This window comes from Benincasa hispida, chromosome 9, assembly GCF_009727055.1.
Source record: "Benincasa hispida cultivar B227 chromosome 9, ASM972705v1, whole genome shotgun sequence".
Taxonomy (NCBI): Eukaryota; Viridiplantae; Streptophyta; class Magnoliopsida; order Cucurbitales; family Cucurbitaceae; genus Benincasa; species Benincasa hispida.
This window is the reverse complement of record NC_052357.1, coordinates 65010025-65031367: the sequence shown is the minus strand read 5'-3', so window position 1 is coordinate 65031367 and position 21343 is coordinate 65010025. Positions and strand designations below refer to the sequence as shown.

The window sequence follows — 21343 nt, the reverse complement described above, 5'->3', positions numbered from 1 at the left end:
TTTTCTCTTTTCAAGAAAATAAGAATATCTTTCATTGGATACATAGAAAAAAAACCCAAAAAGCCCCATGAGTTCAGAAAAGAAACTCCTATGAACTATAGTTATGAAATAATGCAGAAAGATAATATCGAGTGCAACCTTTATTCTTTTCCTTAAGAATATTTTCTCTGTCTTTCTATAAATAATCTGCAGTTTTGTGGTGGGACCAGTACGGAAAAGATATAGTGGATAATGGAACTTCTGTTTTGACCATCCACCTACTTTCTATGATGCTAGCCGAGGAGTCGAAAAAGACTTGTTCAGAAGATGCAATTCTTTACATCCTATATGCGGCTATGATATTAAAATAGCAACGAAATTAAATTTTGTAGAAAATTCAGTGATTAAGAGCTACTGGCATACCATCCGCCCACGAAACTCTGGATGTAGAACACGACTTTTCACCAACACGTATTTCCTGTCCTGATAGTAAAATAAATCAAATAGTCAAAAGCAAGTATATGTTACAGACGGACCTCAAAAAGAGATTCAAGTTCTATTCTTAATCGCCTTACTCTCCGATGTAATCTATCGCTTTGGACGGCAATAAACAAAATCATTGATAAATACATAACGGGTGTATCATGGCATGTAACATTTAAAATGCTAACACAACCAAGGTACCAACTAAGTTCTCTTTTTGTAGGAAATTTAACATGCATCCCAGCAACAAGTTTTAAGAACACTTGCAAAACGTAATTGCAGTTCCATGCTGGTTGTCTCAACATTCAGTTTGGAAGTTATGGTAGCAAAAGTACTATTTTTTCAGAACAGATATATCTTCTTGAGCTATTCCTCAACATAATTTTTTTTAGCAGAAACAAGATTTCATTGATGTGATTTATATGAAAGAAGGGGAGCAATCCCTGAGTGGCATATTCTTATTGAAAAAAAGATGCCGGAGTGGGATATTCCTCAACGTGATAGGATGCAATCATCCATCATATTCATGAAACTTCATCAAACAGAAAAAGAAAAGAAAGAAATTCAAATTTATAGTTTGCGATGATCTAAAGTAACCTGTAAAACTTTTAGCGTGGTTGCATATGTGGAAGGTCTTCCAATCCCTAGCTCCTCCATCTTCTTAACCTAGATACCCAGTGAAATAAGAACTTCAAAAGGAAAACCAGATGGATGCAAAAAGTTCCTTTTCACTTAACATTATGGGGGCGCTTATGCAAATGGTGTCAGAACGAGAAAACATATGTTAAGTTCTATCAGATCATAACCTACCAAATAGGCCCACAAATCCTATCATACATCTGATATAGCAGAACGGCACAAAACTGAATTGAAAATATATCCTACATATTCAACAAAAATTAGTACTTAAATTTATTGTTTTACATCAAACGACTAATCTCGACAATTTAAATTTCCATAACTAGATGTGCAGCTTAAAATTTTCTGAACATGGGTTTCATCAAGTAAACAGCCTAAAAAACGGGAAGTCCAGTCCCAGGTTCTCTATACTGTTTGATTAGCCATCCATTAATAACTTGAAGCTCTTGAACTCGTCTTCAGTTTGGAATTAAATTTTAGATATGATGAAAAGGAACTCATCTTCATTATTTTTTTTATTAGTCTCTCCAGGATTGATTTTGGGTTATAACTTTCATTCAAAATTTACTGCTATCATGCCTGGTCTTTTTTGGTTTGCATTTGCTCTAAGTTTCTAGTTTATATTTTATATTTTATTTCATTTTCACTCCCTCCAACTCCAAGAGTTTGTACCCTGAACATTTACTCTTTCATTATATCAATGAGAAACCATTTCTTGTGATAAACATATATGTTGATAAAATGAAGAATATGGAAAGCATGTTTCACATGCATACGTTTAAATAATGAAATGCAGTAGGGTGAACATAACAAAATGAAAAATGGTAAATAATGATATTACTATTAATAATAGTACTTTTAAAAATTATATAAATATATATATATATATCAAAATTAAATTAAATTTAAAAAGTTAAAAACCCGGAGATATACAACCTCCTACTGCATTTGACAGGAACCCAATTTTTTTCAAAAGAAAAAGAAATTGCAAAAGCTCTTGAATCTCAATTATAAACGGTGACAATAATAATATTTTCCAACTATTATAGGCACAAAATTTCGCGTCCAACAGTTAGGTAGCACTTACCAATGTTCCCTCAGAATAGCGGGGTGGGGCCTGGGTAAAATGTTGCTTGAGTTCAACGTCAACTAGAGACAATTGATCCCCTGGCTAAAAAATAACTGGTTATAAATATACATTTCAGAGCCATTTGTACTGCTAATCACCATTCGAAAATAATATTCGAGGACAAATTGCGAGCACGCAAAAGGGAGAGGAGTAAATAAGAAAAAAAATTGCTCAATTAATTGAAAATTCCATGCAAACTTCCAGCAGGAAAAATCGAGTGGAAGTAATTTCTTTGATGTTTCAATAACAGATGCACATCCATATACATAGACACTTAACATCATAAAGTCTTCTACCAAACAGAAACAGGTTACACTTTAGTAGATATTAACAGAAAAACAATTACCAACCGGAAGCAATAATATAAAATCTTTTTACCTTCAATGCATTCAGAATTCTGAACAGTTCATCCCGTATGTTTTCTTCATGGTCTTTATGTTTGACTGCATCAGCTTTTGGATCCTGACAAATTATTAGATCTTTACAATCCAAAAGTACCCGACCCCACAAAAGTGAAATATTAAGTAAGAAACAGGTCTTCAAGGTGAAATGATGGGCAAACATGAGGGTAGATAAGATGTCCTCCCAAAGCAAAAGCCCTTAACTTCTAAAAGTAGGACCAATTAACATGAATAGTTGGTAAATGATATCAAAAACATTTAGAAGGCGAACTCCAAGTGGTTGTGGAAGCTACAATACAAGGATTAGACAGTTAGAGCTGAAAACAGCTATCAACAAGTTTAATCAGGAAACAGTCTTATACAAACATTCCTTGCAGACCTTGGTTTTAGAGCTAATACCCACATAAGATTAAAAATATGAAAGAGAAAACATGTGTGAAAGAAAGACCTACTAACTACAAGATTAAGGCAAGGTTAATCCAAAAAACTAGACAAATCCTTGAACGCCCTTCTCTCATCAATCTCATATTATTACGATCTTCTGCCAAAGGCCTTTCCTTCCAAGATGGAAACTCCAGAAACATTTTTCCAACAGAAATGTATTTTTATTTGTGATGTTATTAATGTCTAGCAACCAAACTCAATGGGAGGAGGGGAAACTTCCAATCATCCAGACAACTCTCTCTTCCATCTTCATGGCTTTAAATATTCATTCAAAATTTATAGAAAAACCCGATTGCTTAAATTATATGATAGAGTTCAAACATTTGAAATACAAAAGATACAATAGCTACTACAAAAATCAAGTGTTTTGAGGTATTTGACCCTCCATGGGATCACTCTCGAGCTCCAATGTACTAACCAAATAATGTCTATCTTTATCCTTCCCTCCTCCCTCTATTTATAACAAACTCCCTGTCTAGTCACACTATTGTACCACTAATATCCTAATGATACCCTAGTGAAATTCCTATCATTAAAGTGAACTTTGACCGAAGAATGCAATTCCATTCATTGAATTCTAGGCATCCTCCTATTGGATAACCAAAAAACTTCATGAGTTTCAGCAAAAGTAAAATCAAATAATTTAAAGGAAAAAGAAAAAGACCCCCCCCCCCCCCTCCCTCCTCCCTCCCCAGTACATTTTTTTTCAATAAAGAGCGTTATAATTGATTACTGGAAGTTGAGATTGACTAACAGAATGATGGAAGGTAAATAATTGAAAGCATCCGTTACATGCAAGTAAACAAATTAATCAATCTCTCTCTCAAAGAATACTTAGCAGGACTCTCATACCTCAAAAACTTCTTGAAACCCACGAAATTGAACTCTTGAGCATGTAGATCGGGAAATGATGGACTCATCCGCAAGTCCACAGTCAATTTGAATCTGGTAACATATAACATATATTTATAAAGAGAAATTGTGTAGTCATAGTCTGCTAAAAAGGACACCCAAATTGAAGTTAACTACAATTTAGAAACAAAAGTGAAGAAAACTAGCGGACAAATACAATGCACTTCCTTTATAAAGAGAAAATGTGCAGTAATAGTCTTCTCTAAAAGACACCCACAACTTACTTCATTTCTTACAGACGGAAAAGAAGATACACAAATTATCCATTGACATTTGGAAAGTAATATAGAACCTATCTTGATTTATAATCCCACTCTAAGCCACAATAATCTCATTTTTAGGTCAGGGTGACTCTAGCCCTCGGTATCTCTACCTCTCTAAGCCACAAGAACTTGTATGATATAGGGTCTCATGTTAGTACCATCTTAATAAGAAAAAATAATAAATGGAATCAATAATGATAGTTCTATTATATAAGCCACACATTCCTATGATAAAATTTATCCTTAAACAATTGAAGAAAGCAAAATACTGAATAAGATAAAATAAATACAGTAATGCAATGCATCCTGACCTGTTCAGTGATAGAAGGTTGCATTTGACATGCCATAGTTCTGAGCCAAATAAGAGAGTATAGTTTGTGAGAATCTTCGTCAAGTGTTCCCACTAGCATTGCTGGAAGTGAATGCAATGAAATAAAATGAACAATAATCGGTTAAAATGTTTTCACCAAAATGGGAAGGCTAAAGCAACAGTCTTACGAGTTAACAAAGTTGGAGTAGGTTACTAGGATAAAATAACACATATGTATATTCCCAAATCAAGCATTATTTAGCCAGAAGATTATATAATTACAGGGTAATCGTTGCACATCAGTGGGTCTGATTGCTTCGTGAGCCTCTTGAGCATTCTTGACCTTAAAATATTTGCGTCCACTTTCTGATACAAAATTCTGCCCGTATCTGTAAACAGTAAGTTTTTCAAGAATAAAAAATTAGATGCACTAAAACCCTTATTTAGGATGGAGAGAATACAAATTGCACCTAGAAAATTGAAATATAGACCATCCTCAAGTGAAAGGGCGCTACAGCCTTAGTAAAGTTACAAAGAAAAGAGAAGTGGAATTTAAACTTTCACCTTTCCCTAATCAAGGAGCGAATGTCCTTGACAGCTTCATCAGAGATCTGAATAGGAAGTGGTTCAAGCAACGAGGGTTAGACCACCACCTAAGATTTTTAAAAATGGCAAAACAGCATGAACAGGACAAAAGTGAAATAGAACATCAACCTAAGAAATAATTTCACCTTCTTCCATGCATTGTTATGAGAAATTACACAAGTAACATCAAAGAAAGAATAAAATCACATAGTAATTAATTGGTAAAAATAGACTTAGGCAACAAGACAAACCCAGCTGTCTTGCCAAAGAAATAAAAAGAGATAGCATGGAGGTATAGTTGAAGGAAAAAAGCTTTTACATGTAGCCCATCCGTTCTTGGATAAGTTATTAACCCAGCTGCCTTTCCATCAGCCAGTTGAATCCCCTCATAAAGTTTCTGGGCAAGCTGCATAGAAAGTCATATAAGTGGCAGGAGCATAAAATACCCCCCCTATATTTCTAAGTTGTCAAGAAATAAAGGAAAGGAAAAAAAAAATATAAATAAATAAATAATATTGCCTAACGTCTTGAATCACATATGAAACCACTTATACTCATGTTCCATTGAGTAGTTTCTCAACCTCCAGACACACATTTATACAAAAAGGAGAAGGGCCAAAGGCAAAAGGCATCTACTAGGAAAACATTCAGAACGTAAATTAAGATCAAACTAATTCCAATGACATAAAATCGTAGTGGGAAAAAATTAAATGAGAAATAGAAATAGGTATTTATCTTCAGTAATAGGCACTATTTACTAAGAATGGATTTAGAAAAGAAGAGAGTAAGATATGTTGGAAAAAAATAGTTATATCAATATATTAATTTATTTGATATTGAACTTTTATATAAGTTATTCTATATATTTTCTCCAATGTTTAAAAATGAGATCTAATATCAAATTAGTTGAAGTTAGTGTCAAACCAACAATAGAGTTAAGATTACTGAAAGACAAAGCCAACTTGCCATGGTTTTGTGGTCAGAAACAAGCCAAAGATTCTTTCAAGGTAGTCAGAAAATTAGGTAGTTTTTCCTGAATTTGAACAATACATATCCCACTTGTTGGAGTGCCCTTCAAAATAACTTTTTATTGTTTTATCCACCCAATGACACCCTTTCTTCTGCTGACTTTTCCCATCCAACAACTTTTGACTTCCCTTCCCCTTCTTTACCTTCTCCCCCAATCAAAATAACCCCTTTCACATATTTGATTGCATAAGGCATTCATTGGTCCACTATTATCTCTCCACCAGTCCCAACAATTCCTCCGGTCACATCCCCCCTCTCTCTCAAGAAAAATCACATCCACACTCAAACTCTTCCTTCTTCCTTCACCGAGAGTTTGTCTCTTCCCCCATCCTCATCTTTCCCTTTGATAAGCAACAAGCCCATACCATCCCAATCAACCGACACCCATCTTAAGACAACATTTCGCCCTGGTGTAAAGCATTCCACTGCCATTGTGGTTTTTCCATTTGATGCTGATTCGGAAGATTACCTAACAAGCCCCGTCCCAACTCCACTTGGCTCTCCTCATCCATCCTTTTATGAGCCTCTAAAGGCATAATGGTATTATTCCATTCCTCTACCGAACTCATCTGGGTCCTCACATAAATGCATTGGCACCTTGGTTCAGAGAAAATGGACTTTGTATTATGGCTATTCCCGCTAGGACAAAGAAAAACAAGCAAATGGTGAAACAAAGGAAACATATTCGAGAAAATCCAAAACTTGGAATGATCGATCTCTTATGGAAAAAAAAAAGCATCATCTTTGCTTAGAGAAGGATCATTATCGGCTTGAACTTTTCATTGCTCTACGTTTCTCCTGTCCAACTTTTGGCTTTCCTTTCTCCTTTTCATCAAGTGTATCTACATTGCTATTTTTTACTCGTCAGGGGTTTATCTGTTTAGGTTCTCATTTGATTTTAGGTCGCTATGGTTTTATGTATTGGATTGTTGGTTTGTTTAGTTTGTCTCATTCGATATGAAGGTTTTCTGCAGCTTCAATCCACAATACATCTTTCTATTTATCTATTCTTTTGTTGGCCCATGGTTTCTATTATATCTTTCTAAATGGATTTCCCACTTGTATCTCCTCGGTTGTATTTTGTATTCTCTCTGAATATTTCATTTATCAATGAAATTGTTTCTTTTCCAAAACAAATAATAATAATAATAACAACTTTTTATTTTAGCCATGACATTTTTTTTTCTCAACCTCAATTGGAGGTGTTTATCGTAATAGTTTCCCTTCGCAGGGGGTCTCCTCTACCCCAAACCTTTAGTTTAGCTTGTACACTTTCCATCTATGGCTTGATATATTTTCTCTGTAATCATAATAGAACAATTACCAAGAGGCAGAAAAAAAAAGGAGACAGAGAGAGAGAGACTTTCTCTAAGGGCACAAAAAGGAAGCCATAAGAACAAATTATCTTGATTTTTTTCAACTTCTTCCATTCCCTATTAAAAAAAAATTAATGTTTCAACTTCTTCCTGTATTGAAGACAAGCAAAAAACCAAGATTCCTAATTTGGATCCGTTCTTGAGTATTAAGACCCCCTAACACAATATACCAGCAAAAGCATTTGACTTTCTAAGGATAATGTCATTTCCAAACCACGCGAGAAATAGAACTGAGTTTTCCAATATCTGAACTGCCCACTTAATAAATAACTCTCTATACGCACTATTTTATGTTTTCCTACAAGCTTCAATTTCGAAGATTTTTTATTACTGTTCTATGAGCACTATTTTGTATAGCTAGGGCTCCCTTTCTTTAGTGGAGTTCCCTTCTTTAGTGGCCTTGGTTTTTTATGCTCTTTTTTTTTTCTCAATAAAAATAATTGTTTTCATTATAAAAATAATAATAATGATAACTAACTTACTACATAAAAACATCCTTAGTTTCAGCGAGGCGACTGACCAAACAACCCACAAGGCTCTTACAGCTGGTACGTCCATAAAGATCTTACAACTAGCATAGGCACCGGCATTCAGTAACACATTAGTATATACCACATTATTAATAGGGGAGAATAACTATTTGGTGCTTACTGGTGATTAGAAGTAATCTTAACTCAACGTGACTGCATTATCTTATATCATGGGGAACTTCATGATGAGGGCAAACAAGATTACCACGTACCTTCATTGTGTAAGTTGCAGGAAAATTATATCTGTTTGCTGCATCCTGCTGAAGTGTAGATGTTATATATGGCATCGGAGGATTTCTCCGCACTTCATTCTTTTTAGAGCTAAGCACTTGAAAATTTACTGATTTCAGTGCAGTTTCTATATTCTTTGCCTCTGTGTTGGAGCTGATTGCAAACTGATTTAACTTCTTAGATTCAAAATGGGTCAAATGTGCAGGGACTGCAAATTCTTCCACTGAAGAACAAGGATCTTTTTGCTTCAGCTTAATGTCAATAGTCCAGTATTCTTGCGCATGAAATTCATCAATTTCCATTTCTCTGTCACATATTAGGGCGAGTGCGGCTGATTGAACACGCCCAGCTGATTGGCAACCTGGTAATTTCCTCCATAATAATGGTGAAATATTAAATCCAATCAAATAATCTAAAGCACGCCGTGCAAGGTAAGCCTGAACCAAGTTTGTATCAATTATTCTAGGAGATTGCAGGGCACTCTTGATAGAAGTCTCAGTTATTTCATGAAAAACAACCCTTGCTATGCTAATACCTTCATGTAGAGCATCCTGCTGCCGCAACATCTCAATTATATGCCAAGCAATAGCTTCACCTTCACGATCTGGATCAGATGCAAGAATAAGGTTCTCTGCTCTGAGGAATAAACACAAAACAAAATAAAAGAAAGTTAAACCTGAAGGAACTGGAGGTAAGAAAAAAGAAAGTATATTAGAAAAGAAAGGAACTAGGGGTCTTACAACATCACAAAATAAATGACATAATTGGAGGTAAGAGAAAATAAGGCATATTAGACATCACAAAATAAATGACACAGATGCACAGGCACAACGATGAAAACCATATACAAAAAGCAGACCAAACTTAATAAAAGAAATACAAACGTCCATGTGTGTGTACACGTAAACTTAACAATCATTATCAAACTAGCCAAAAATACAGTTGCATGCAGGCCAAGCTAACAACAGAACCCAGATGCATACCCGTTTAAGGCAACTTTTATGCTTTTCAGATGAGTCCAGGCAGCAGAAGGAACCTCCCACACCATACTGAAGTCATCATCAGGTCTTACGGAACCTGACCTTGCAGCCAAGTCTCTAACATGGCCATGGCTAGGTAGCACCTCAAACATATCTCCAAGATAATTCTGAATAACTTTTGCCTTTGTAACAGATTCCACCACCATAACAGACTTTCCCATTGGGGGATATAGCTGCTTGAAAGTTGTTATTCCCTGAGATTTCCCCCTTGCATCCACTACAAAGTTTGGCTTTTGTGGCAACTTATTAGCGTCTTTTTTAGCTTCTCTTTTTCTGCTAGAGTTACCTTTTTTCTTATTGGATTGTTGTTTTGTTGAAGCAGAACCTTTGGAAGTACTCCCGGTAACATTTTTCTGAAAAACTGCACTGTTAGTTAAAATAATGTAATGAGAAGGGGGGGGAGGGGGGGAGGGAGGGATGGATTAAAAACATCCATCAATTACAATTTGCAAACCTTTGGATCTTGTACAACATCCTGATCAATATTGCTACTATCTAAGCTCTTTGACTGACCATCCTTGCATGCTGCTTCAACATCTGCATCATTGGTTGAAGAAATAGCTTCCTTCTTTTTCTTGCTCCCAGACTTCTTTTCTTTCAAACCCTTGGATGCTTTCCTAATGGATGACGAAGAATCAGATGAAACTAGACCTGCCTCCTTTGTAGTCCCAACCAACTGATCGCTTGAATTTGTTCCATCAACACTAGTGGAGCCTGAGGGCCCTGAAGCACTGATTCTCTTTAGCCTGGACGTAGCAACAGGTTTTGCACCCTTCCATTTTTTATTCAATCCTTCAAATGGCAATGTACTTGTTCCATTCCTTACATATTTAACGTTCTTATTCTCAGTTCCATTCAATGTTTCTGTAGTTTTAGAAAAGAACTTCTTTCCAAACGCTCTATAATTAGGAAGTTTAGGTGTAAAAGTGCCATTTAACAACTGCCAATTAGGAGCATTTGGTGATGCAACAGAATGCACAAATCCCAATGGTAAGCGAGAATATAGAGTGAAAACACAATTTGGCTCATCACGTGTACGATACTGCCCAGCATTTGCACGTTCAGTCTTGATAGCAAATGTTACTCTGCCTTTTCTAAAAACAAGCTGAGAACATCTAGCGTAATTACAAGTAGTGCTAAAAGGTAAAACGGGTATGCATTTGCTAGTATAATTTTGAATAGTGCTGCTCTGCAACTGTAACACGAACATCAAACAAAATAACACGTTATTACCCACCGGGCAAGTACATAATACTTGGAAAAAACAAAAGGTCAACGGAAGCAACTTAAATTGTAAATTGCAGAAATTTGCACAGCATTGACAGACATTGGAGTTGCAACTCTTTGAATGTTTTTCCTTATTAGATATGATTGCCCATTACCACATAAATTTTTAAAATATTCAAAAAAGTCTATTCCTAATATTTGCTGCAAGAGTCCAAAACGAATCAATAAACAGGAGTTTGTGAGTCTGAAAATTAAAAAACTCTGAATACAACCAACGAAACTACAAAGAGAGACTGGTAGAAAACACAATGTCTCACTGCCATAAAAACATAGATTCACTGAGCCACTCCAACGCATTCAGAAAAATAACCAAGAGGCGGAAGTAACCAAAAAGTCAAATATCAGAAGTTTATACGTTCGTTAACAAAAGATCAAGCATGTATGAAAACTGCAACTCTTCCAACTCTTCTCTATGAAGGTTGCATAGACCGTTATTACGTAAGTTTCTAAAATTTTCATACCGTTCATCTCTAGTATATGCTGCGAGACAAATCTCTAAGTCAGAATGTAAAAGTATAACTTAAATAATTCAAAACCAGCATACTAAACAGCAGAGAAAAATCGGTAGCAAACACACTACCACCTTGACAAACATATAAATTCACTCCCAAACAATTAGAAAACGAACAAATGAGCGGAAGCAACCAAAATGTCGAACACCAGAAGTTTGCTCGTTCGTTAACAAGACTTCAAGCCAGTATAAAATTGCAACTCTTCGAACGTTATAGAGATATATTATTGATCATTACCAGATAAATTTTCAAAAAATTCATACGGTTCAGCTCTAATGAAATAATTGCTGCCAGACAAAACGCAATAGTTTAAAGGTTAAAGAACAGCAAAAAAAAATATTTTAAAAAAATCATAGAACAATTGGTGGAATATGAGAACCTTGGCCATGAAAGGACGGAGTCGCGAGGATGAAGCAGACGGAGTTGTTGAAAATACAGAGGAAGAAATGGCGTTACTGGAAGAAGTGGCCAATAACAAGCTCCTCTGAAGCTGGCTCATTGCGTCAACAGTATCAATTGGCGACCATATTCGCTTCCAAGCTTGTCTCGGCTAAACTTTCACTTTCGGGTACAGAGAGAGAGAGAGTGAGACGAACACAGTTTCAGAAAGAACCCAGGCGCCAAAGAAGAGGGGTTTTTGGATGAGAGGTTTTGGGATTAAGTAAAGCAGCCATTCTCGCGTCACTCCATTAGGGCTGTGTCATTCTTATTATATTTTATTTTTAAACTTTGTAGTTATTATCTATTTAAACTCTTTAAGTTTTTAGTACCATCAATTCAAACTATAAAATAATAATTATATCAATTTAAACACTAAACTTCCATAAGTATATCAGTTTAAACTCTAAACTTCCATAAATATATCAATTTAAACTATAAATTTTCATAAATGTATCTAAATAAATGATTTAAATTGACATACTTATGAGAATTCGAGGTTTAAATTGATATACTTATGAAAGTTCACAATTAAATTGATGCAGTGGTTAGTTTCGATTTTAAATCAATATGACCTCGAAATTCAAAAGTTTACATTTTTTTTTCTTATATATAATTTTTTTCTCACCTCTCTTGTTTCTTATTTTGAAGGGTTTTTTCCCGTTTAATATGTCAAGTTTAAAACTGATTACCAATTATAGCTTTATACGTGTTTCATAATGAATTAGAATAGTATTGTATACGTGGATAAGACAAACTTCTTCCAAATTAAATTTGTGATGCAATCCTCACTTCAATTAACTCAATCAAAAAGTTAACAAGAATCATGGTCGACAAAGTTAGTATGTGTGTTGGTATTGATCGATTTGGATTAGAGGACGTAATCAAATTTATATAATTTGCAAACTATCCAATCAAGAAACTCGTGAAATTTGAGGTAGAAAATCACACCCCTTATGGCCCAATTAAAAATGGGAAGATAGGAGTTTGGGTCAAGACCCATACTAACTTGATCAATCTAAGTCGGGTACGAGGCTAAGATCAATGCTAACCTTCCCCATTTGATGGTTGAGGCATGTCCAACTTATTTTGGTCTTGAGAAGATGATAGTTTAGGTCGAAAGTCCAAACTAACCTCTTCGGCCTTAAGCTAGTCAAGGGCGAGCCTCCCCATTTGATGAATGTGGCATGATAAATGCATGTTTATCCATTGGGTTTAAGAATTAACCTAATACGACCTAAAGACCCTATATGAACGCGCTAGACCTGATGTTCACCATAAATACATCAAAGTGGTTTTATTATCGTCCTTGAAAGCTCTTGTTACACCTCTGCACCGGGAAAAAAACTCTTGTTACAACCAAAAATCTCCTACTGACATATGCATTGGAGGCAAAGCGTTCTGGCAAGATGAAATATCAATCAACTTACGTAGTTCATACTCTAGTTAGACGTATTATTATTTAGATACATCTGACAAGTACTACATCGGTGCCTATATTCTTTGTGTTTTGCCGTTCACGTTTTCTTCATATTACAAATTTACAATTGCTGTCATGTGATGATCAAATGTATTGTTTTCTATCCAAAGTTTGACATCAACGTGTTTAATATGAGAATCACAATTTTTTAAAACTTATGTATGTTTACCGTTTAAACTTTTAAGAAAACACAACTTGTTTTGTATTTTTCACAATTAACCCATCCGACTGAAATGGAATACCGAGAAAATTTCAAAGTTTTCTATTATATTTATCAACTTTTTTCGGTTTTATTACTACTAATATGACCATTGACAACAAATAATAATTTGGCAAAATACTTGACCATATAAAAAAGTGTTTCAAGGCAATATAATTATATTCCAAACATACAAAATTATGAAATAGGAAGAAAAAGAGCAATTTTTCATCATGCCATTCTCCACCACTAAATAACAAATAGCAAACATTTTATTGATGAAAACTCCGTATAAGAGAAAAGGTGTTTGACATTTGTGTGTCTCAACAATTAATTTATATATTTAGAAAAAAAGATTGTAGTATGCAATAAAAAATACTCAGCATCGGCGTGATGCTTATCACACATTCCTTGAACTCAAGTCAAGGAGAATAAAAAGTGTAAAAACAAGGGTTCAAATTATAATGATAGATTTAAAAGGAAAGTTTTACCTACGTCTTGAGAATCAACACGAATTTTATTATATTAGAGGCATGTCTAAATTATGCACCTTAGCCTCACCCTTATGTCGAGATAGAGATCATGCCAAAACCCAAGCTCTCTATCTCTCTTACTGACCAAATAACTTTCAATATAAATTTTGAGGTCCATTTTACTTTGGTCTCAATCTTATTCACACGTGACCATATGTTATCGATTTGAACGGTGAAAGAAAAATGTATGTAAATGTTAATAAAAGATAAAATACCATTTTGATTTACATGCTTTCAGAATTCAATTTTAGTCACTATACTCGTAGTAAATCTAAAAAACTAGTTTTCACGGTTCATTATTGATTTTTCTAAAACCATTTAATAAATCACCACGGTATATTTTTCTCGCATTAAAAGTGTTATTACTATTTAATCAAATTTATAGATTTACGGTTTTCTTAAATCAAAGATTTATAAAACTAAAATTTGACAATTAAAAAATAAAAATACGTGAATTAAAAATGAAATGAAATTACCGTTATTTTAACATTTTATTAAATATTAAAACTGGAAACAGAAAAGTAAAAAAGAACAATACATTTTCCCTAGTTCAATCTCGGAGCTAGGACCCGGACGAATCCGTTTATCGCAGGGTTCGCTTGGAGCCCTAAGGAACCGTTTCGAAGACCGGAAATTACGGCGGCGACCGCAAACAACCTCGCCGGAGTCGTCGTGGAATTGCAACAACGAAGACAGAGAAGAAAAGGAGGACCAAGAAAGAGTGTGAAGGAGCTCGGAGGCTTGTGTGAAAGACAACGCTGGTTAGTGTAGATATGTTCTGGCACTTCGACATTTTTTTTTAAAACTAGTTTGGACGAATCTCCGTTACATGGCTGAGATTCTGATGTCAAAGATAGAAAGAAATTATAGGATTTTTGTTCACGATGTTCTTGAAATGCCGTGTGAAAGCACCGCAAGCTAGCGGTTTATGTATGTTTGCTCGTTTTCGAGGTTTTTAATGTTGAACTTTCGGGATTAAGTAATATGTAGTTGGTTGATACTTACTTTCAATTTGGACTTGTTTGATTGTCTGAAATGTGGCTGCGACAATTATAGCTTTTGTTTGACACCTACTTCCAAATTTGACTCGTTTGGTGATACGAAATTATAGTTTTTGATTGTTTGGAGGATGATTAGTGATCTTTTCTTTTTTTTTCTTTGCCAGATTTGTGCCTGTAGATTGGAGATTCTGTCGAGATTGTTATCCAGCTGATTACCGATATAGAATTCTCAGTAGCTAATGGATCGACAGTCTCAAGATTATGCAGCTGCTTCTGCTATGGCTGCGTATGCACAACAGCAAAGACAAGCGACTAATCTTCAACAACAGCAGCCTTTTGGATTTCATGGCCAACATCAACAATTTCCTCCATCTGTTCCAGGTCCCCCTTTCCTACCGCCACATCCTGCGATGCAACAGTTCCCTTATCACCACCCTATGCAGCAGCAACCACAACTTCACCCACATCATCCACCCCACCCTCACCTTCTTCATCTTCAACAGCAGCAGCAACCACCACCAGCTTTTGCTCCTCATTTACCTCCTCCCATGGGTCCTTCACCTTACCATGGCCCCTATGATTCTGCTTCTCCACCACCAGTTCCACCTCCTTCAGACCCTGAGCTCCAAAAACGGATAGACAAACTCGTGGAGTATATCATAAAGAATGGCCCTGAATTTGAATCCATGATACGAGAAAAACAACAGGACAATCCAGCATACGGCTTTCTCTTTGGCGGGGAGGGGCAGAGTTACTACCGTTATAAGCTTTGGCTAATGACTCGCCCCCATCTTGGAGGACCGTTCAATTCTCCCTTCCCATCTTCATCTATGCCCATGTTGCACCCCCATCCAAATCCTATGACAAGTCCATCTCCCCTTAATGCTCCTCCATTGAATGCTTCTGCATCAATAATTGGGGGTCCTCAAATGCATCAAACTCCTTTTGCTTCTTTCTATGAGCAGCAGCACCATCAACAGGCTTTTGGTATCCCTGGTCGGTCGGATTATGATCAATCTTCAAAATCTTTTAAAGGGCTTTCTGGACCTCTTCCTTCAGATGTTGCTCTGGAGCTCAACAATGTGCTCAGTAACCTTACTGGCGCAAAAGAATCCATTAAAGGTGCTAAAACTTGGTTCATGCAGCGGTCTCCTTTTGCTCCAGCCATGGCTGAGGCACTTAGAGACATGATATTTAACATAGATGATTCCGAGAAGCAACTTCATATAATATACCTTGTCAATGACATTCTTTTTGAGAGGTTCGCTACCATATGATTGCTTCCGTTATTGTTATTTCAAATTTATAATTTCTTGGTTTAGTGCACTTAACATGCTGAAGTTCGTGATGTTGTTGAATACCATTTTCAGCTTTTCTTTATTTTCTTATACTTGTCTAAACTAACTGCTCGTGAAGTGAGGGATGTTCTCTCCTGTCTGGCTCCTTAAATAGAATCAAATCAGTGGATTGTTTTCTTAGAAGCTTATTCAATAAATTATCTTTCGTGTTGACCAACTAATCTTTTAGCAGTATTGCAATATAATTATTCAAGGTGTATGAACCCATTAATTTTTCTTCCAAATTTTGCAGCATGATGCGAAGAATCAACTCAAATGACCTTGACAACGAAGCTCTAGCATTCGAACCAGTTTTAGGTTCCATGCTTGCAAGAGTATATCACAACCCTCAAATGAAGGAGGAAAGCCAGTTGAAATTACAGAAGTTGGTACAGTTCTGGGCGTCCAAGGAGATTTATGATCAGGATACTATTACCGCACTTGAGAGTGAAATGATTAAAGGGATACCAACTAAAGCTTTGCCAGGGCATCCAAAAGAGCTACCCGTTGCAGTAGATTCAGCTGCTGGTTGGCCCCTCTCATTTTTCTCCCTTATTTTGGATTATGCATTCACGTCTGTTCTCATTTGGAGAGTGCCATTGTGCAAAAATGATATTTTCTGGTTAAATGGTTATAGTTTTTGTTAAACTTCTTGGTGCCATGCAGGATTGACACAGCATACAAATAACCACACCGTGCACCAATGGCAACCTGACAGGCAAGGCGCCATCCCAAGTTTTCCTGATCAAGAGCACCCCGATAAGGCTGTTCCCTCAGGCCAGGCTCTGCCAAGATCCGTGACGCCACAGCAATTTCTACCAAGTACAATACCAACTGCTGCTTTTGTAAGCTCCATTCCTTTGCCAACTTCTGTTCAACCACCAAACCAACAGCCCAATGCCCAATTAATGCCTCCACAGCCTGCTGCTGTGGGTGAAAAATTGCCACCATATCCTTTGTTCCCTCCTGGTCTCATTCCTGGAATGGTGAGAAAAATGCAGATTGGAAGTGGAGTCCCATATTCTCCCATGAGCCCTTTGGATATTCCAACTATAATTCCTCCATCCAATATATCTCCCTCCGAAGTTCTTGAGAGAGTGTCTAAGTTCTTTAAAGAGATTGGTGAGGTTAATCCCTCAGAAGGACCCATGAGTTCTGATGCCAAAGATGACGATTTTGAGTATGAGAGAGAACCACCGGTACGTAAGGGCGGAGCTTGCATTCCTCCTCCTCCCAACCTTCAGGTTGACCCAGAGACGGGTGCATATGCCGATGGAAGTGTAGATCGAAAAGGCTCAGGAAGGTTAGGACTCGGAGCAACAGCCAATCCAAATGAGGATAGTCAATATGATGATGTTTATACTTCTTATAGAAAGCAAAGAAGTACCAATTACCACTCCTCTATGAGTGCAAGGGCCACCACAAAGTGAAAAGAAACAGTTGAATTTATTACTAGGAGTGACCCCGTAGTTTGGAACATGTAACATACCAACCTTTTTCTGTTTGCATCTAAGTTTTGCTGGATTTGTTCACCATTATTGGGTCATTAGCATCGGACTCGACCGGTTGAATTGTGTATTTAGTTCTGATCTAAAGAATCATACTCGAGCAGACGAACAACATGAAATGAGACTCGGTTTTTTCAGATTTTGATTCCTCGGGTAAATCGAACAGTGAGTTTCGTCCTGCATGGTTGCTTTACAATAGTTGGCTGACTCAATTATTTGGGAAATTTCTTCTTAAAGCTGTACTTGATAGAAAGCACAGAGATGTCTTGTTTGGCAAAAGCAGATTCAAAGTAACATTTCCTTACCTTCACTAACACACATTTGTATCTAACTTTATAAGCATAACATGTGCACATATTACCAATTTTTACAAAAAATTGAAATGATTAGGAATATGTAAAAATGGTATATAAATTAGATATCATCTCCAAATTTTTAATTTCGTTATCTACTTTTTTCCAATATTTTCTAAAATTTAAATCAACAAACTATGGTCATTGGATGGGCCTAACAAATACATCTATGGATATGATTTCATTTAGATATTTTCTTCACCTAATATGTTTTCTTTTTCTTTTTTAATTAAAGGTGAGGAGTTTCGGCCTACATGATTATAGTTCAATTGGCTTGAATTTATAGTACTAACTTCAAGGTCGGGAGTTCGATTCTCCAACTCACATGTTGTAAATAAATAAATAAAAAGATAATAATAATAATGATGATGAGTTTCTTGTGTCAGATCATATTTCTCTTTACTTCTTATAAAATAAATTTTTGATGGTTTTATCGTCCTTTTTCTGGTAAAGTATAACCGTAAACTATTTAATGCCATCTCATATGTGGAATAATCTTGAAGGACCACAAACTTCAAAAGTTAGTTTGAACATCTTCACAAGTACAAAAAGAATTTCCATACAAATTTAGTTTATAAATTTTGAATTTGTGTCCGTTTAGTCTATACATTTTTAATTTTGTATCCAATAAGTTTTTGAACTTTAAAAAGTGTCAACCAAGTTCTTAGAATTTTAAATTCATGCAATAAGTCGTGGTCAATTTTTTGTCTAACAAGTTGGCGCTTGGATCTTATCCGTGTTCCTTGGCATTGCGGGTCTCTCGTGCGCTTGACCTTCGGTCCACTTCTCCTTGTCTAGTCTCCCTTTCTGACCTGATCTGCATGAGAAATTCTCGCATTGGTGTGATATTGAGCGTATAGTTTAGCTAAGCGCATAATAAGTAAAACCAAAGCCTTCTTTTAGATATTACTTACTCTTCTACTTTGGAGTCGTCGAGTGAGGCTATTTATAGATCATCCCTCTGACATTCGCCTCTAATTACATGTAATGCTAACAATGTTAGGGTGGTTGCAAGACTCATGGTTTTCCTTTTGGTGATACTTGCATGTGGTTATGTGTAACGTTGTCGATTCAGGGAGATCGTGAGTCTCAAAGTTCCAAGGCGCCAAATGAGCTCGTCTATTTGGGCTGGAGCATTGAGCTTGGCTCGGTTATCCATTGAGCTCATCTGGAGCTTATTTGGTTGACTCGAAACTCGAGGCTTTGACTTTTCTCTTTTGAGACGTACATTTCCTCAATCTTCCTCTTGGTACCTTGCGAGTTTGGCTTCACATGTGGGCTTTGGGCTTGCATTAGGGGCAACTCTCAACACAAGTCATGGACTTTTTCATCTATTTTTACAGACATATTAAACATAAAATTAAAATTTTCAAGATCTCTAATAAACATAAAACTCAACTTTATATCCAACCAATAAATTAAATTTTTAAAATTTTGACTATGTTAGAGGCTTATAGAAGTCGTAATTAAAAATTCAGAGATCGTTCAAAGACTAAATAAATACAAAGGCGGAACTTGTAATTAAACCCATAATATAAAAGAGAGCCTTCATGTTTCACTTTCAATGCCCAAAGTACATCCCTGTCTATTTAGATTCTAAACCCATTCCCATTAGACAAGATTTTTATATCTCTGCAAAGTTCCCTTGGGACAGCCTTATGGGTAAAAAAAATTTCCAAATTCTCTTAACAATTTTTTTTTTGCTCACTTCAAGGCAAGAATCAGATGGGAAAATTGTCCACTTCTGTAGTATATTATTTATATTTAGTGAAAGCAAAGTGCAATCCACCAGTTGAATTTTTAAAAAGAAAAGAAAAAAAAAAGTGCAATCCACCAAATATCAAAAGATATTAGTGGTCATACTTCTTTTCTAATATGTATTTGTAGTTTTTATTAATCAAGTAGGCCTTGGGCAGGGATTTATTAGTTATTGTTTTTATTTTTTTAATTTGGTTTGTTTCCACAGAAGCAAGAAAAAAAATGTTAGTAATCCAAATTAACCTAACTCAATTATATCAAAGTATCTACTTTCAATCTCCACGTCAAAATTTTAATCTTCCACTCGATAAATATATTTATATATTATATAATATTTAATATATATATATATATTAATCATATATATATATAATTCTACGAAAAATGTCCATCCCATAAATTTATAGAAGTGTAATTTTAACTATGTTTTAAATTTAGTTAAGTTGTTGTTGAACTTTTTTTAGTATAATTAGGACAGGAGAATTTAAACCAAATATTTTACGATTACTAGTACATTTGTATGTCGATTAAATTGTGCTCGATTTGGTCTTGTTGTTGAACTAAAAAAGATCTTCTAGCTTTTTTAAGTTGTTTAAAGAGTCTTTATTGTCTTATTATTTTAGATAATGTATGTCAATTCACAAATCTTTGGTCTAATTAACACAACATGTCATATAATAGTCACAAATTTAACAATGACAACACTTTAAAATATGTTATTACATTTTAGTTTCCAAACTTTCATGCTTTTGTCTAATAGGTCTTTCAACGTTACAAAATATTTAATATATCTCATAACTTTTTACTTTATGCTTAATAATTCTTTGAACTTTAAAATTGTTAAATAAGTTCCTAAACTTTCATTCTCGTGTCTAATAGACTTTAACATATCCAATATATTTTTTTAAAATTAACGGATCTATTTGATATAAAATTATATATTTTATATAATAGGACAATAGACTTCCAAATTTGTGTTTTGTAAATTTATGAATTTTAAAAAGGTCACGACTATTTTTTAGAAATAACAATTAGCTTTTTGAGAAAAAAATATTTAAGTATTATATAATAAGAATTTCCTTTGAAAATATTTTTGTTGTGTTATTTGTTTTTAGTATATATAGATGTCTAAATTTATTCGCTGTACTTTCCAGAAATTTTAAAAAGTCGTTCAGCTGCCGCATAGGCAGAGGGGAGATCCTGTACTCTCTGTTCTTATAATTTTTATTTCGCCCACGGTTTCAGCCCTTCGAAAAAGAAAAAGACTTGTCTTTCTCGGACATATCTCGTATGTCCAACATGAGTCATGCACATTGTTTTACGTAGTCCCTGATGTTACCTGTTTGCTTCAGCTCTCGGAGTTTTTGTCGAGCCAAGATCTCGACATTTTCAGGGAAGAACTGCGAGCGAAGTTCTTGTTTCAATCTATCCCAAGTATCAATAGTGCATCGTCCTTCCTGTATATCTGTAAATCGTGATCTCCACCATAGTTTTGCATCTTCAGCCAGATGCATCGTTGCTAGTGTGACTTTCGACTCTTCAGTTATTGTGTTCGTCACCTTGAAGTATTGTTCAAGGTCGAAGAT

At 35.3% G+C, this 21343-nt stretch overlaps 2 protein-coding genes across 3 annotated transcripts in view; one reads left to right on the top strand and one right to left on the bottom strand.

Annotated features, from left to right (window-relative positions):
* Positions 1-11848, bottom strand: part of LOC120085817 (DNA topoisomerase 1) — a 30778-nt gene extending 18930 nt beyond the window's left edge. Inside the window, exons 1-13 of one of the 2 annotated variants that reach the window (XM_039042026.1) lie at positions 11530-11848; positions 9806-10546; positions 9295-9704; positions 8293-8947; positions 5465-5551; positions 5125-5171; positions 4843-4949; positions 4562-4662; positions 3928-4020; positions 2609-2692; positions 2189-2272; positions 1060-1128; positions 403-462 (exon numbers count right to left, since the gene is read on the bottom strand). In XM_039042026.1, the coding sequence (XP_038897954.1) occupies positions 403-462; positions 1060-1128; positions 2189-2272; positions 2609-2692; positions 3928-4020; positions 4562-4662; positions 4843-4949; positions 5125-5171; positions 5465-5551; positions 8293-8947; positions 9295-9704; positions 9806-10546; positions 11530-11649 (2658 nt within the window). In that variant the 5' untranslated portion in view covers positions 11650-11848. The remainder of the gene's footprint in view (positions 1-402; positions 463-1059; positions 1129-2188; positions 2273-2608; positions 2693-3927; positions 4021-4561; positions 4663-4842; positions 4950-5124; positions 5172-5464; positions 5552-8292; positions 8948-9294; positions 9705-9805; positions 10547-11529) is intronic. The other variant, XM_039042025.1, reaches the window with a different exon arrangement.
* Positions 11849-14324: 2476 nt separating this feature from the next.
* Positions 14325-17899, top strand: LOC120085818 (calcium homeostasis endoplasmic reticulum protein). The gene is made up of 4 exons (XM_039042027.1): positions 14325-14561; positions 14966-16062; positions 16392-16666; positions 16805-17899. The coding sequence occupies exons 2-4, from the start codon at positions 15041-15043 to the stop codon at positions 17566-17568; spliced, it is 2061 nt and encodes a 686-aa protein (XP_038897955.1). The 5' UTR covers positions 14325-14561; positions 14966-15040; the 3' UTR covers positions 17569-17899.
* Positions 17900-21343: the final 3444 nt, after the last annotated feature.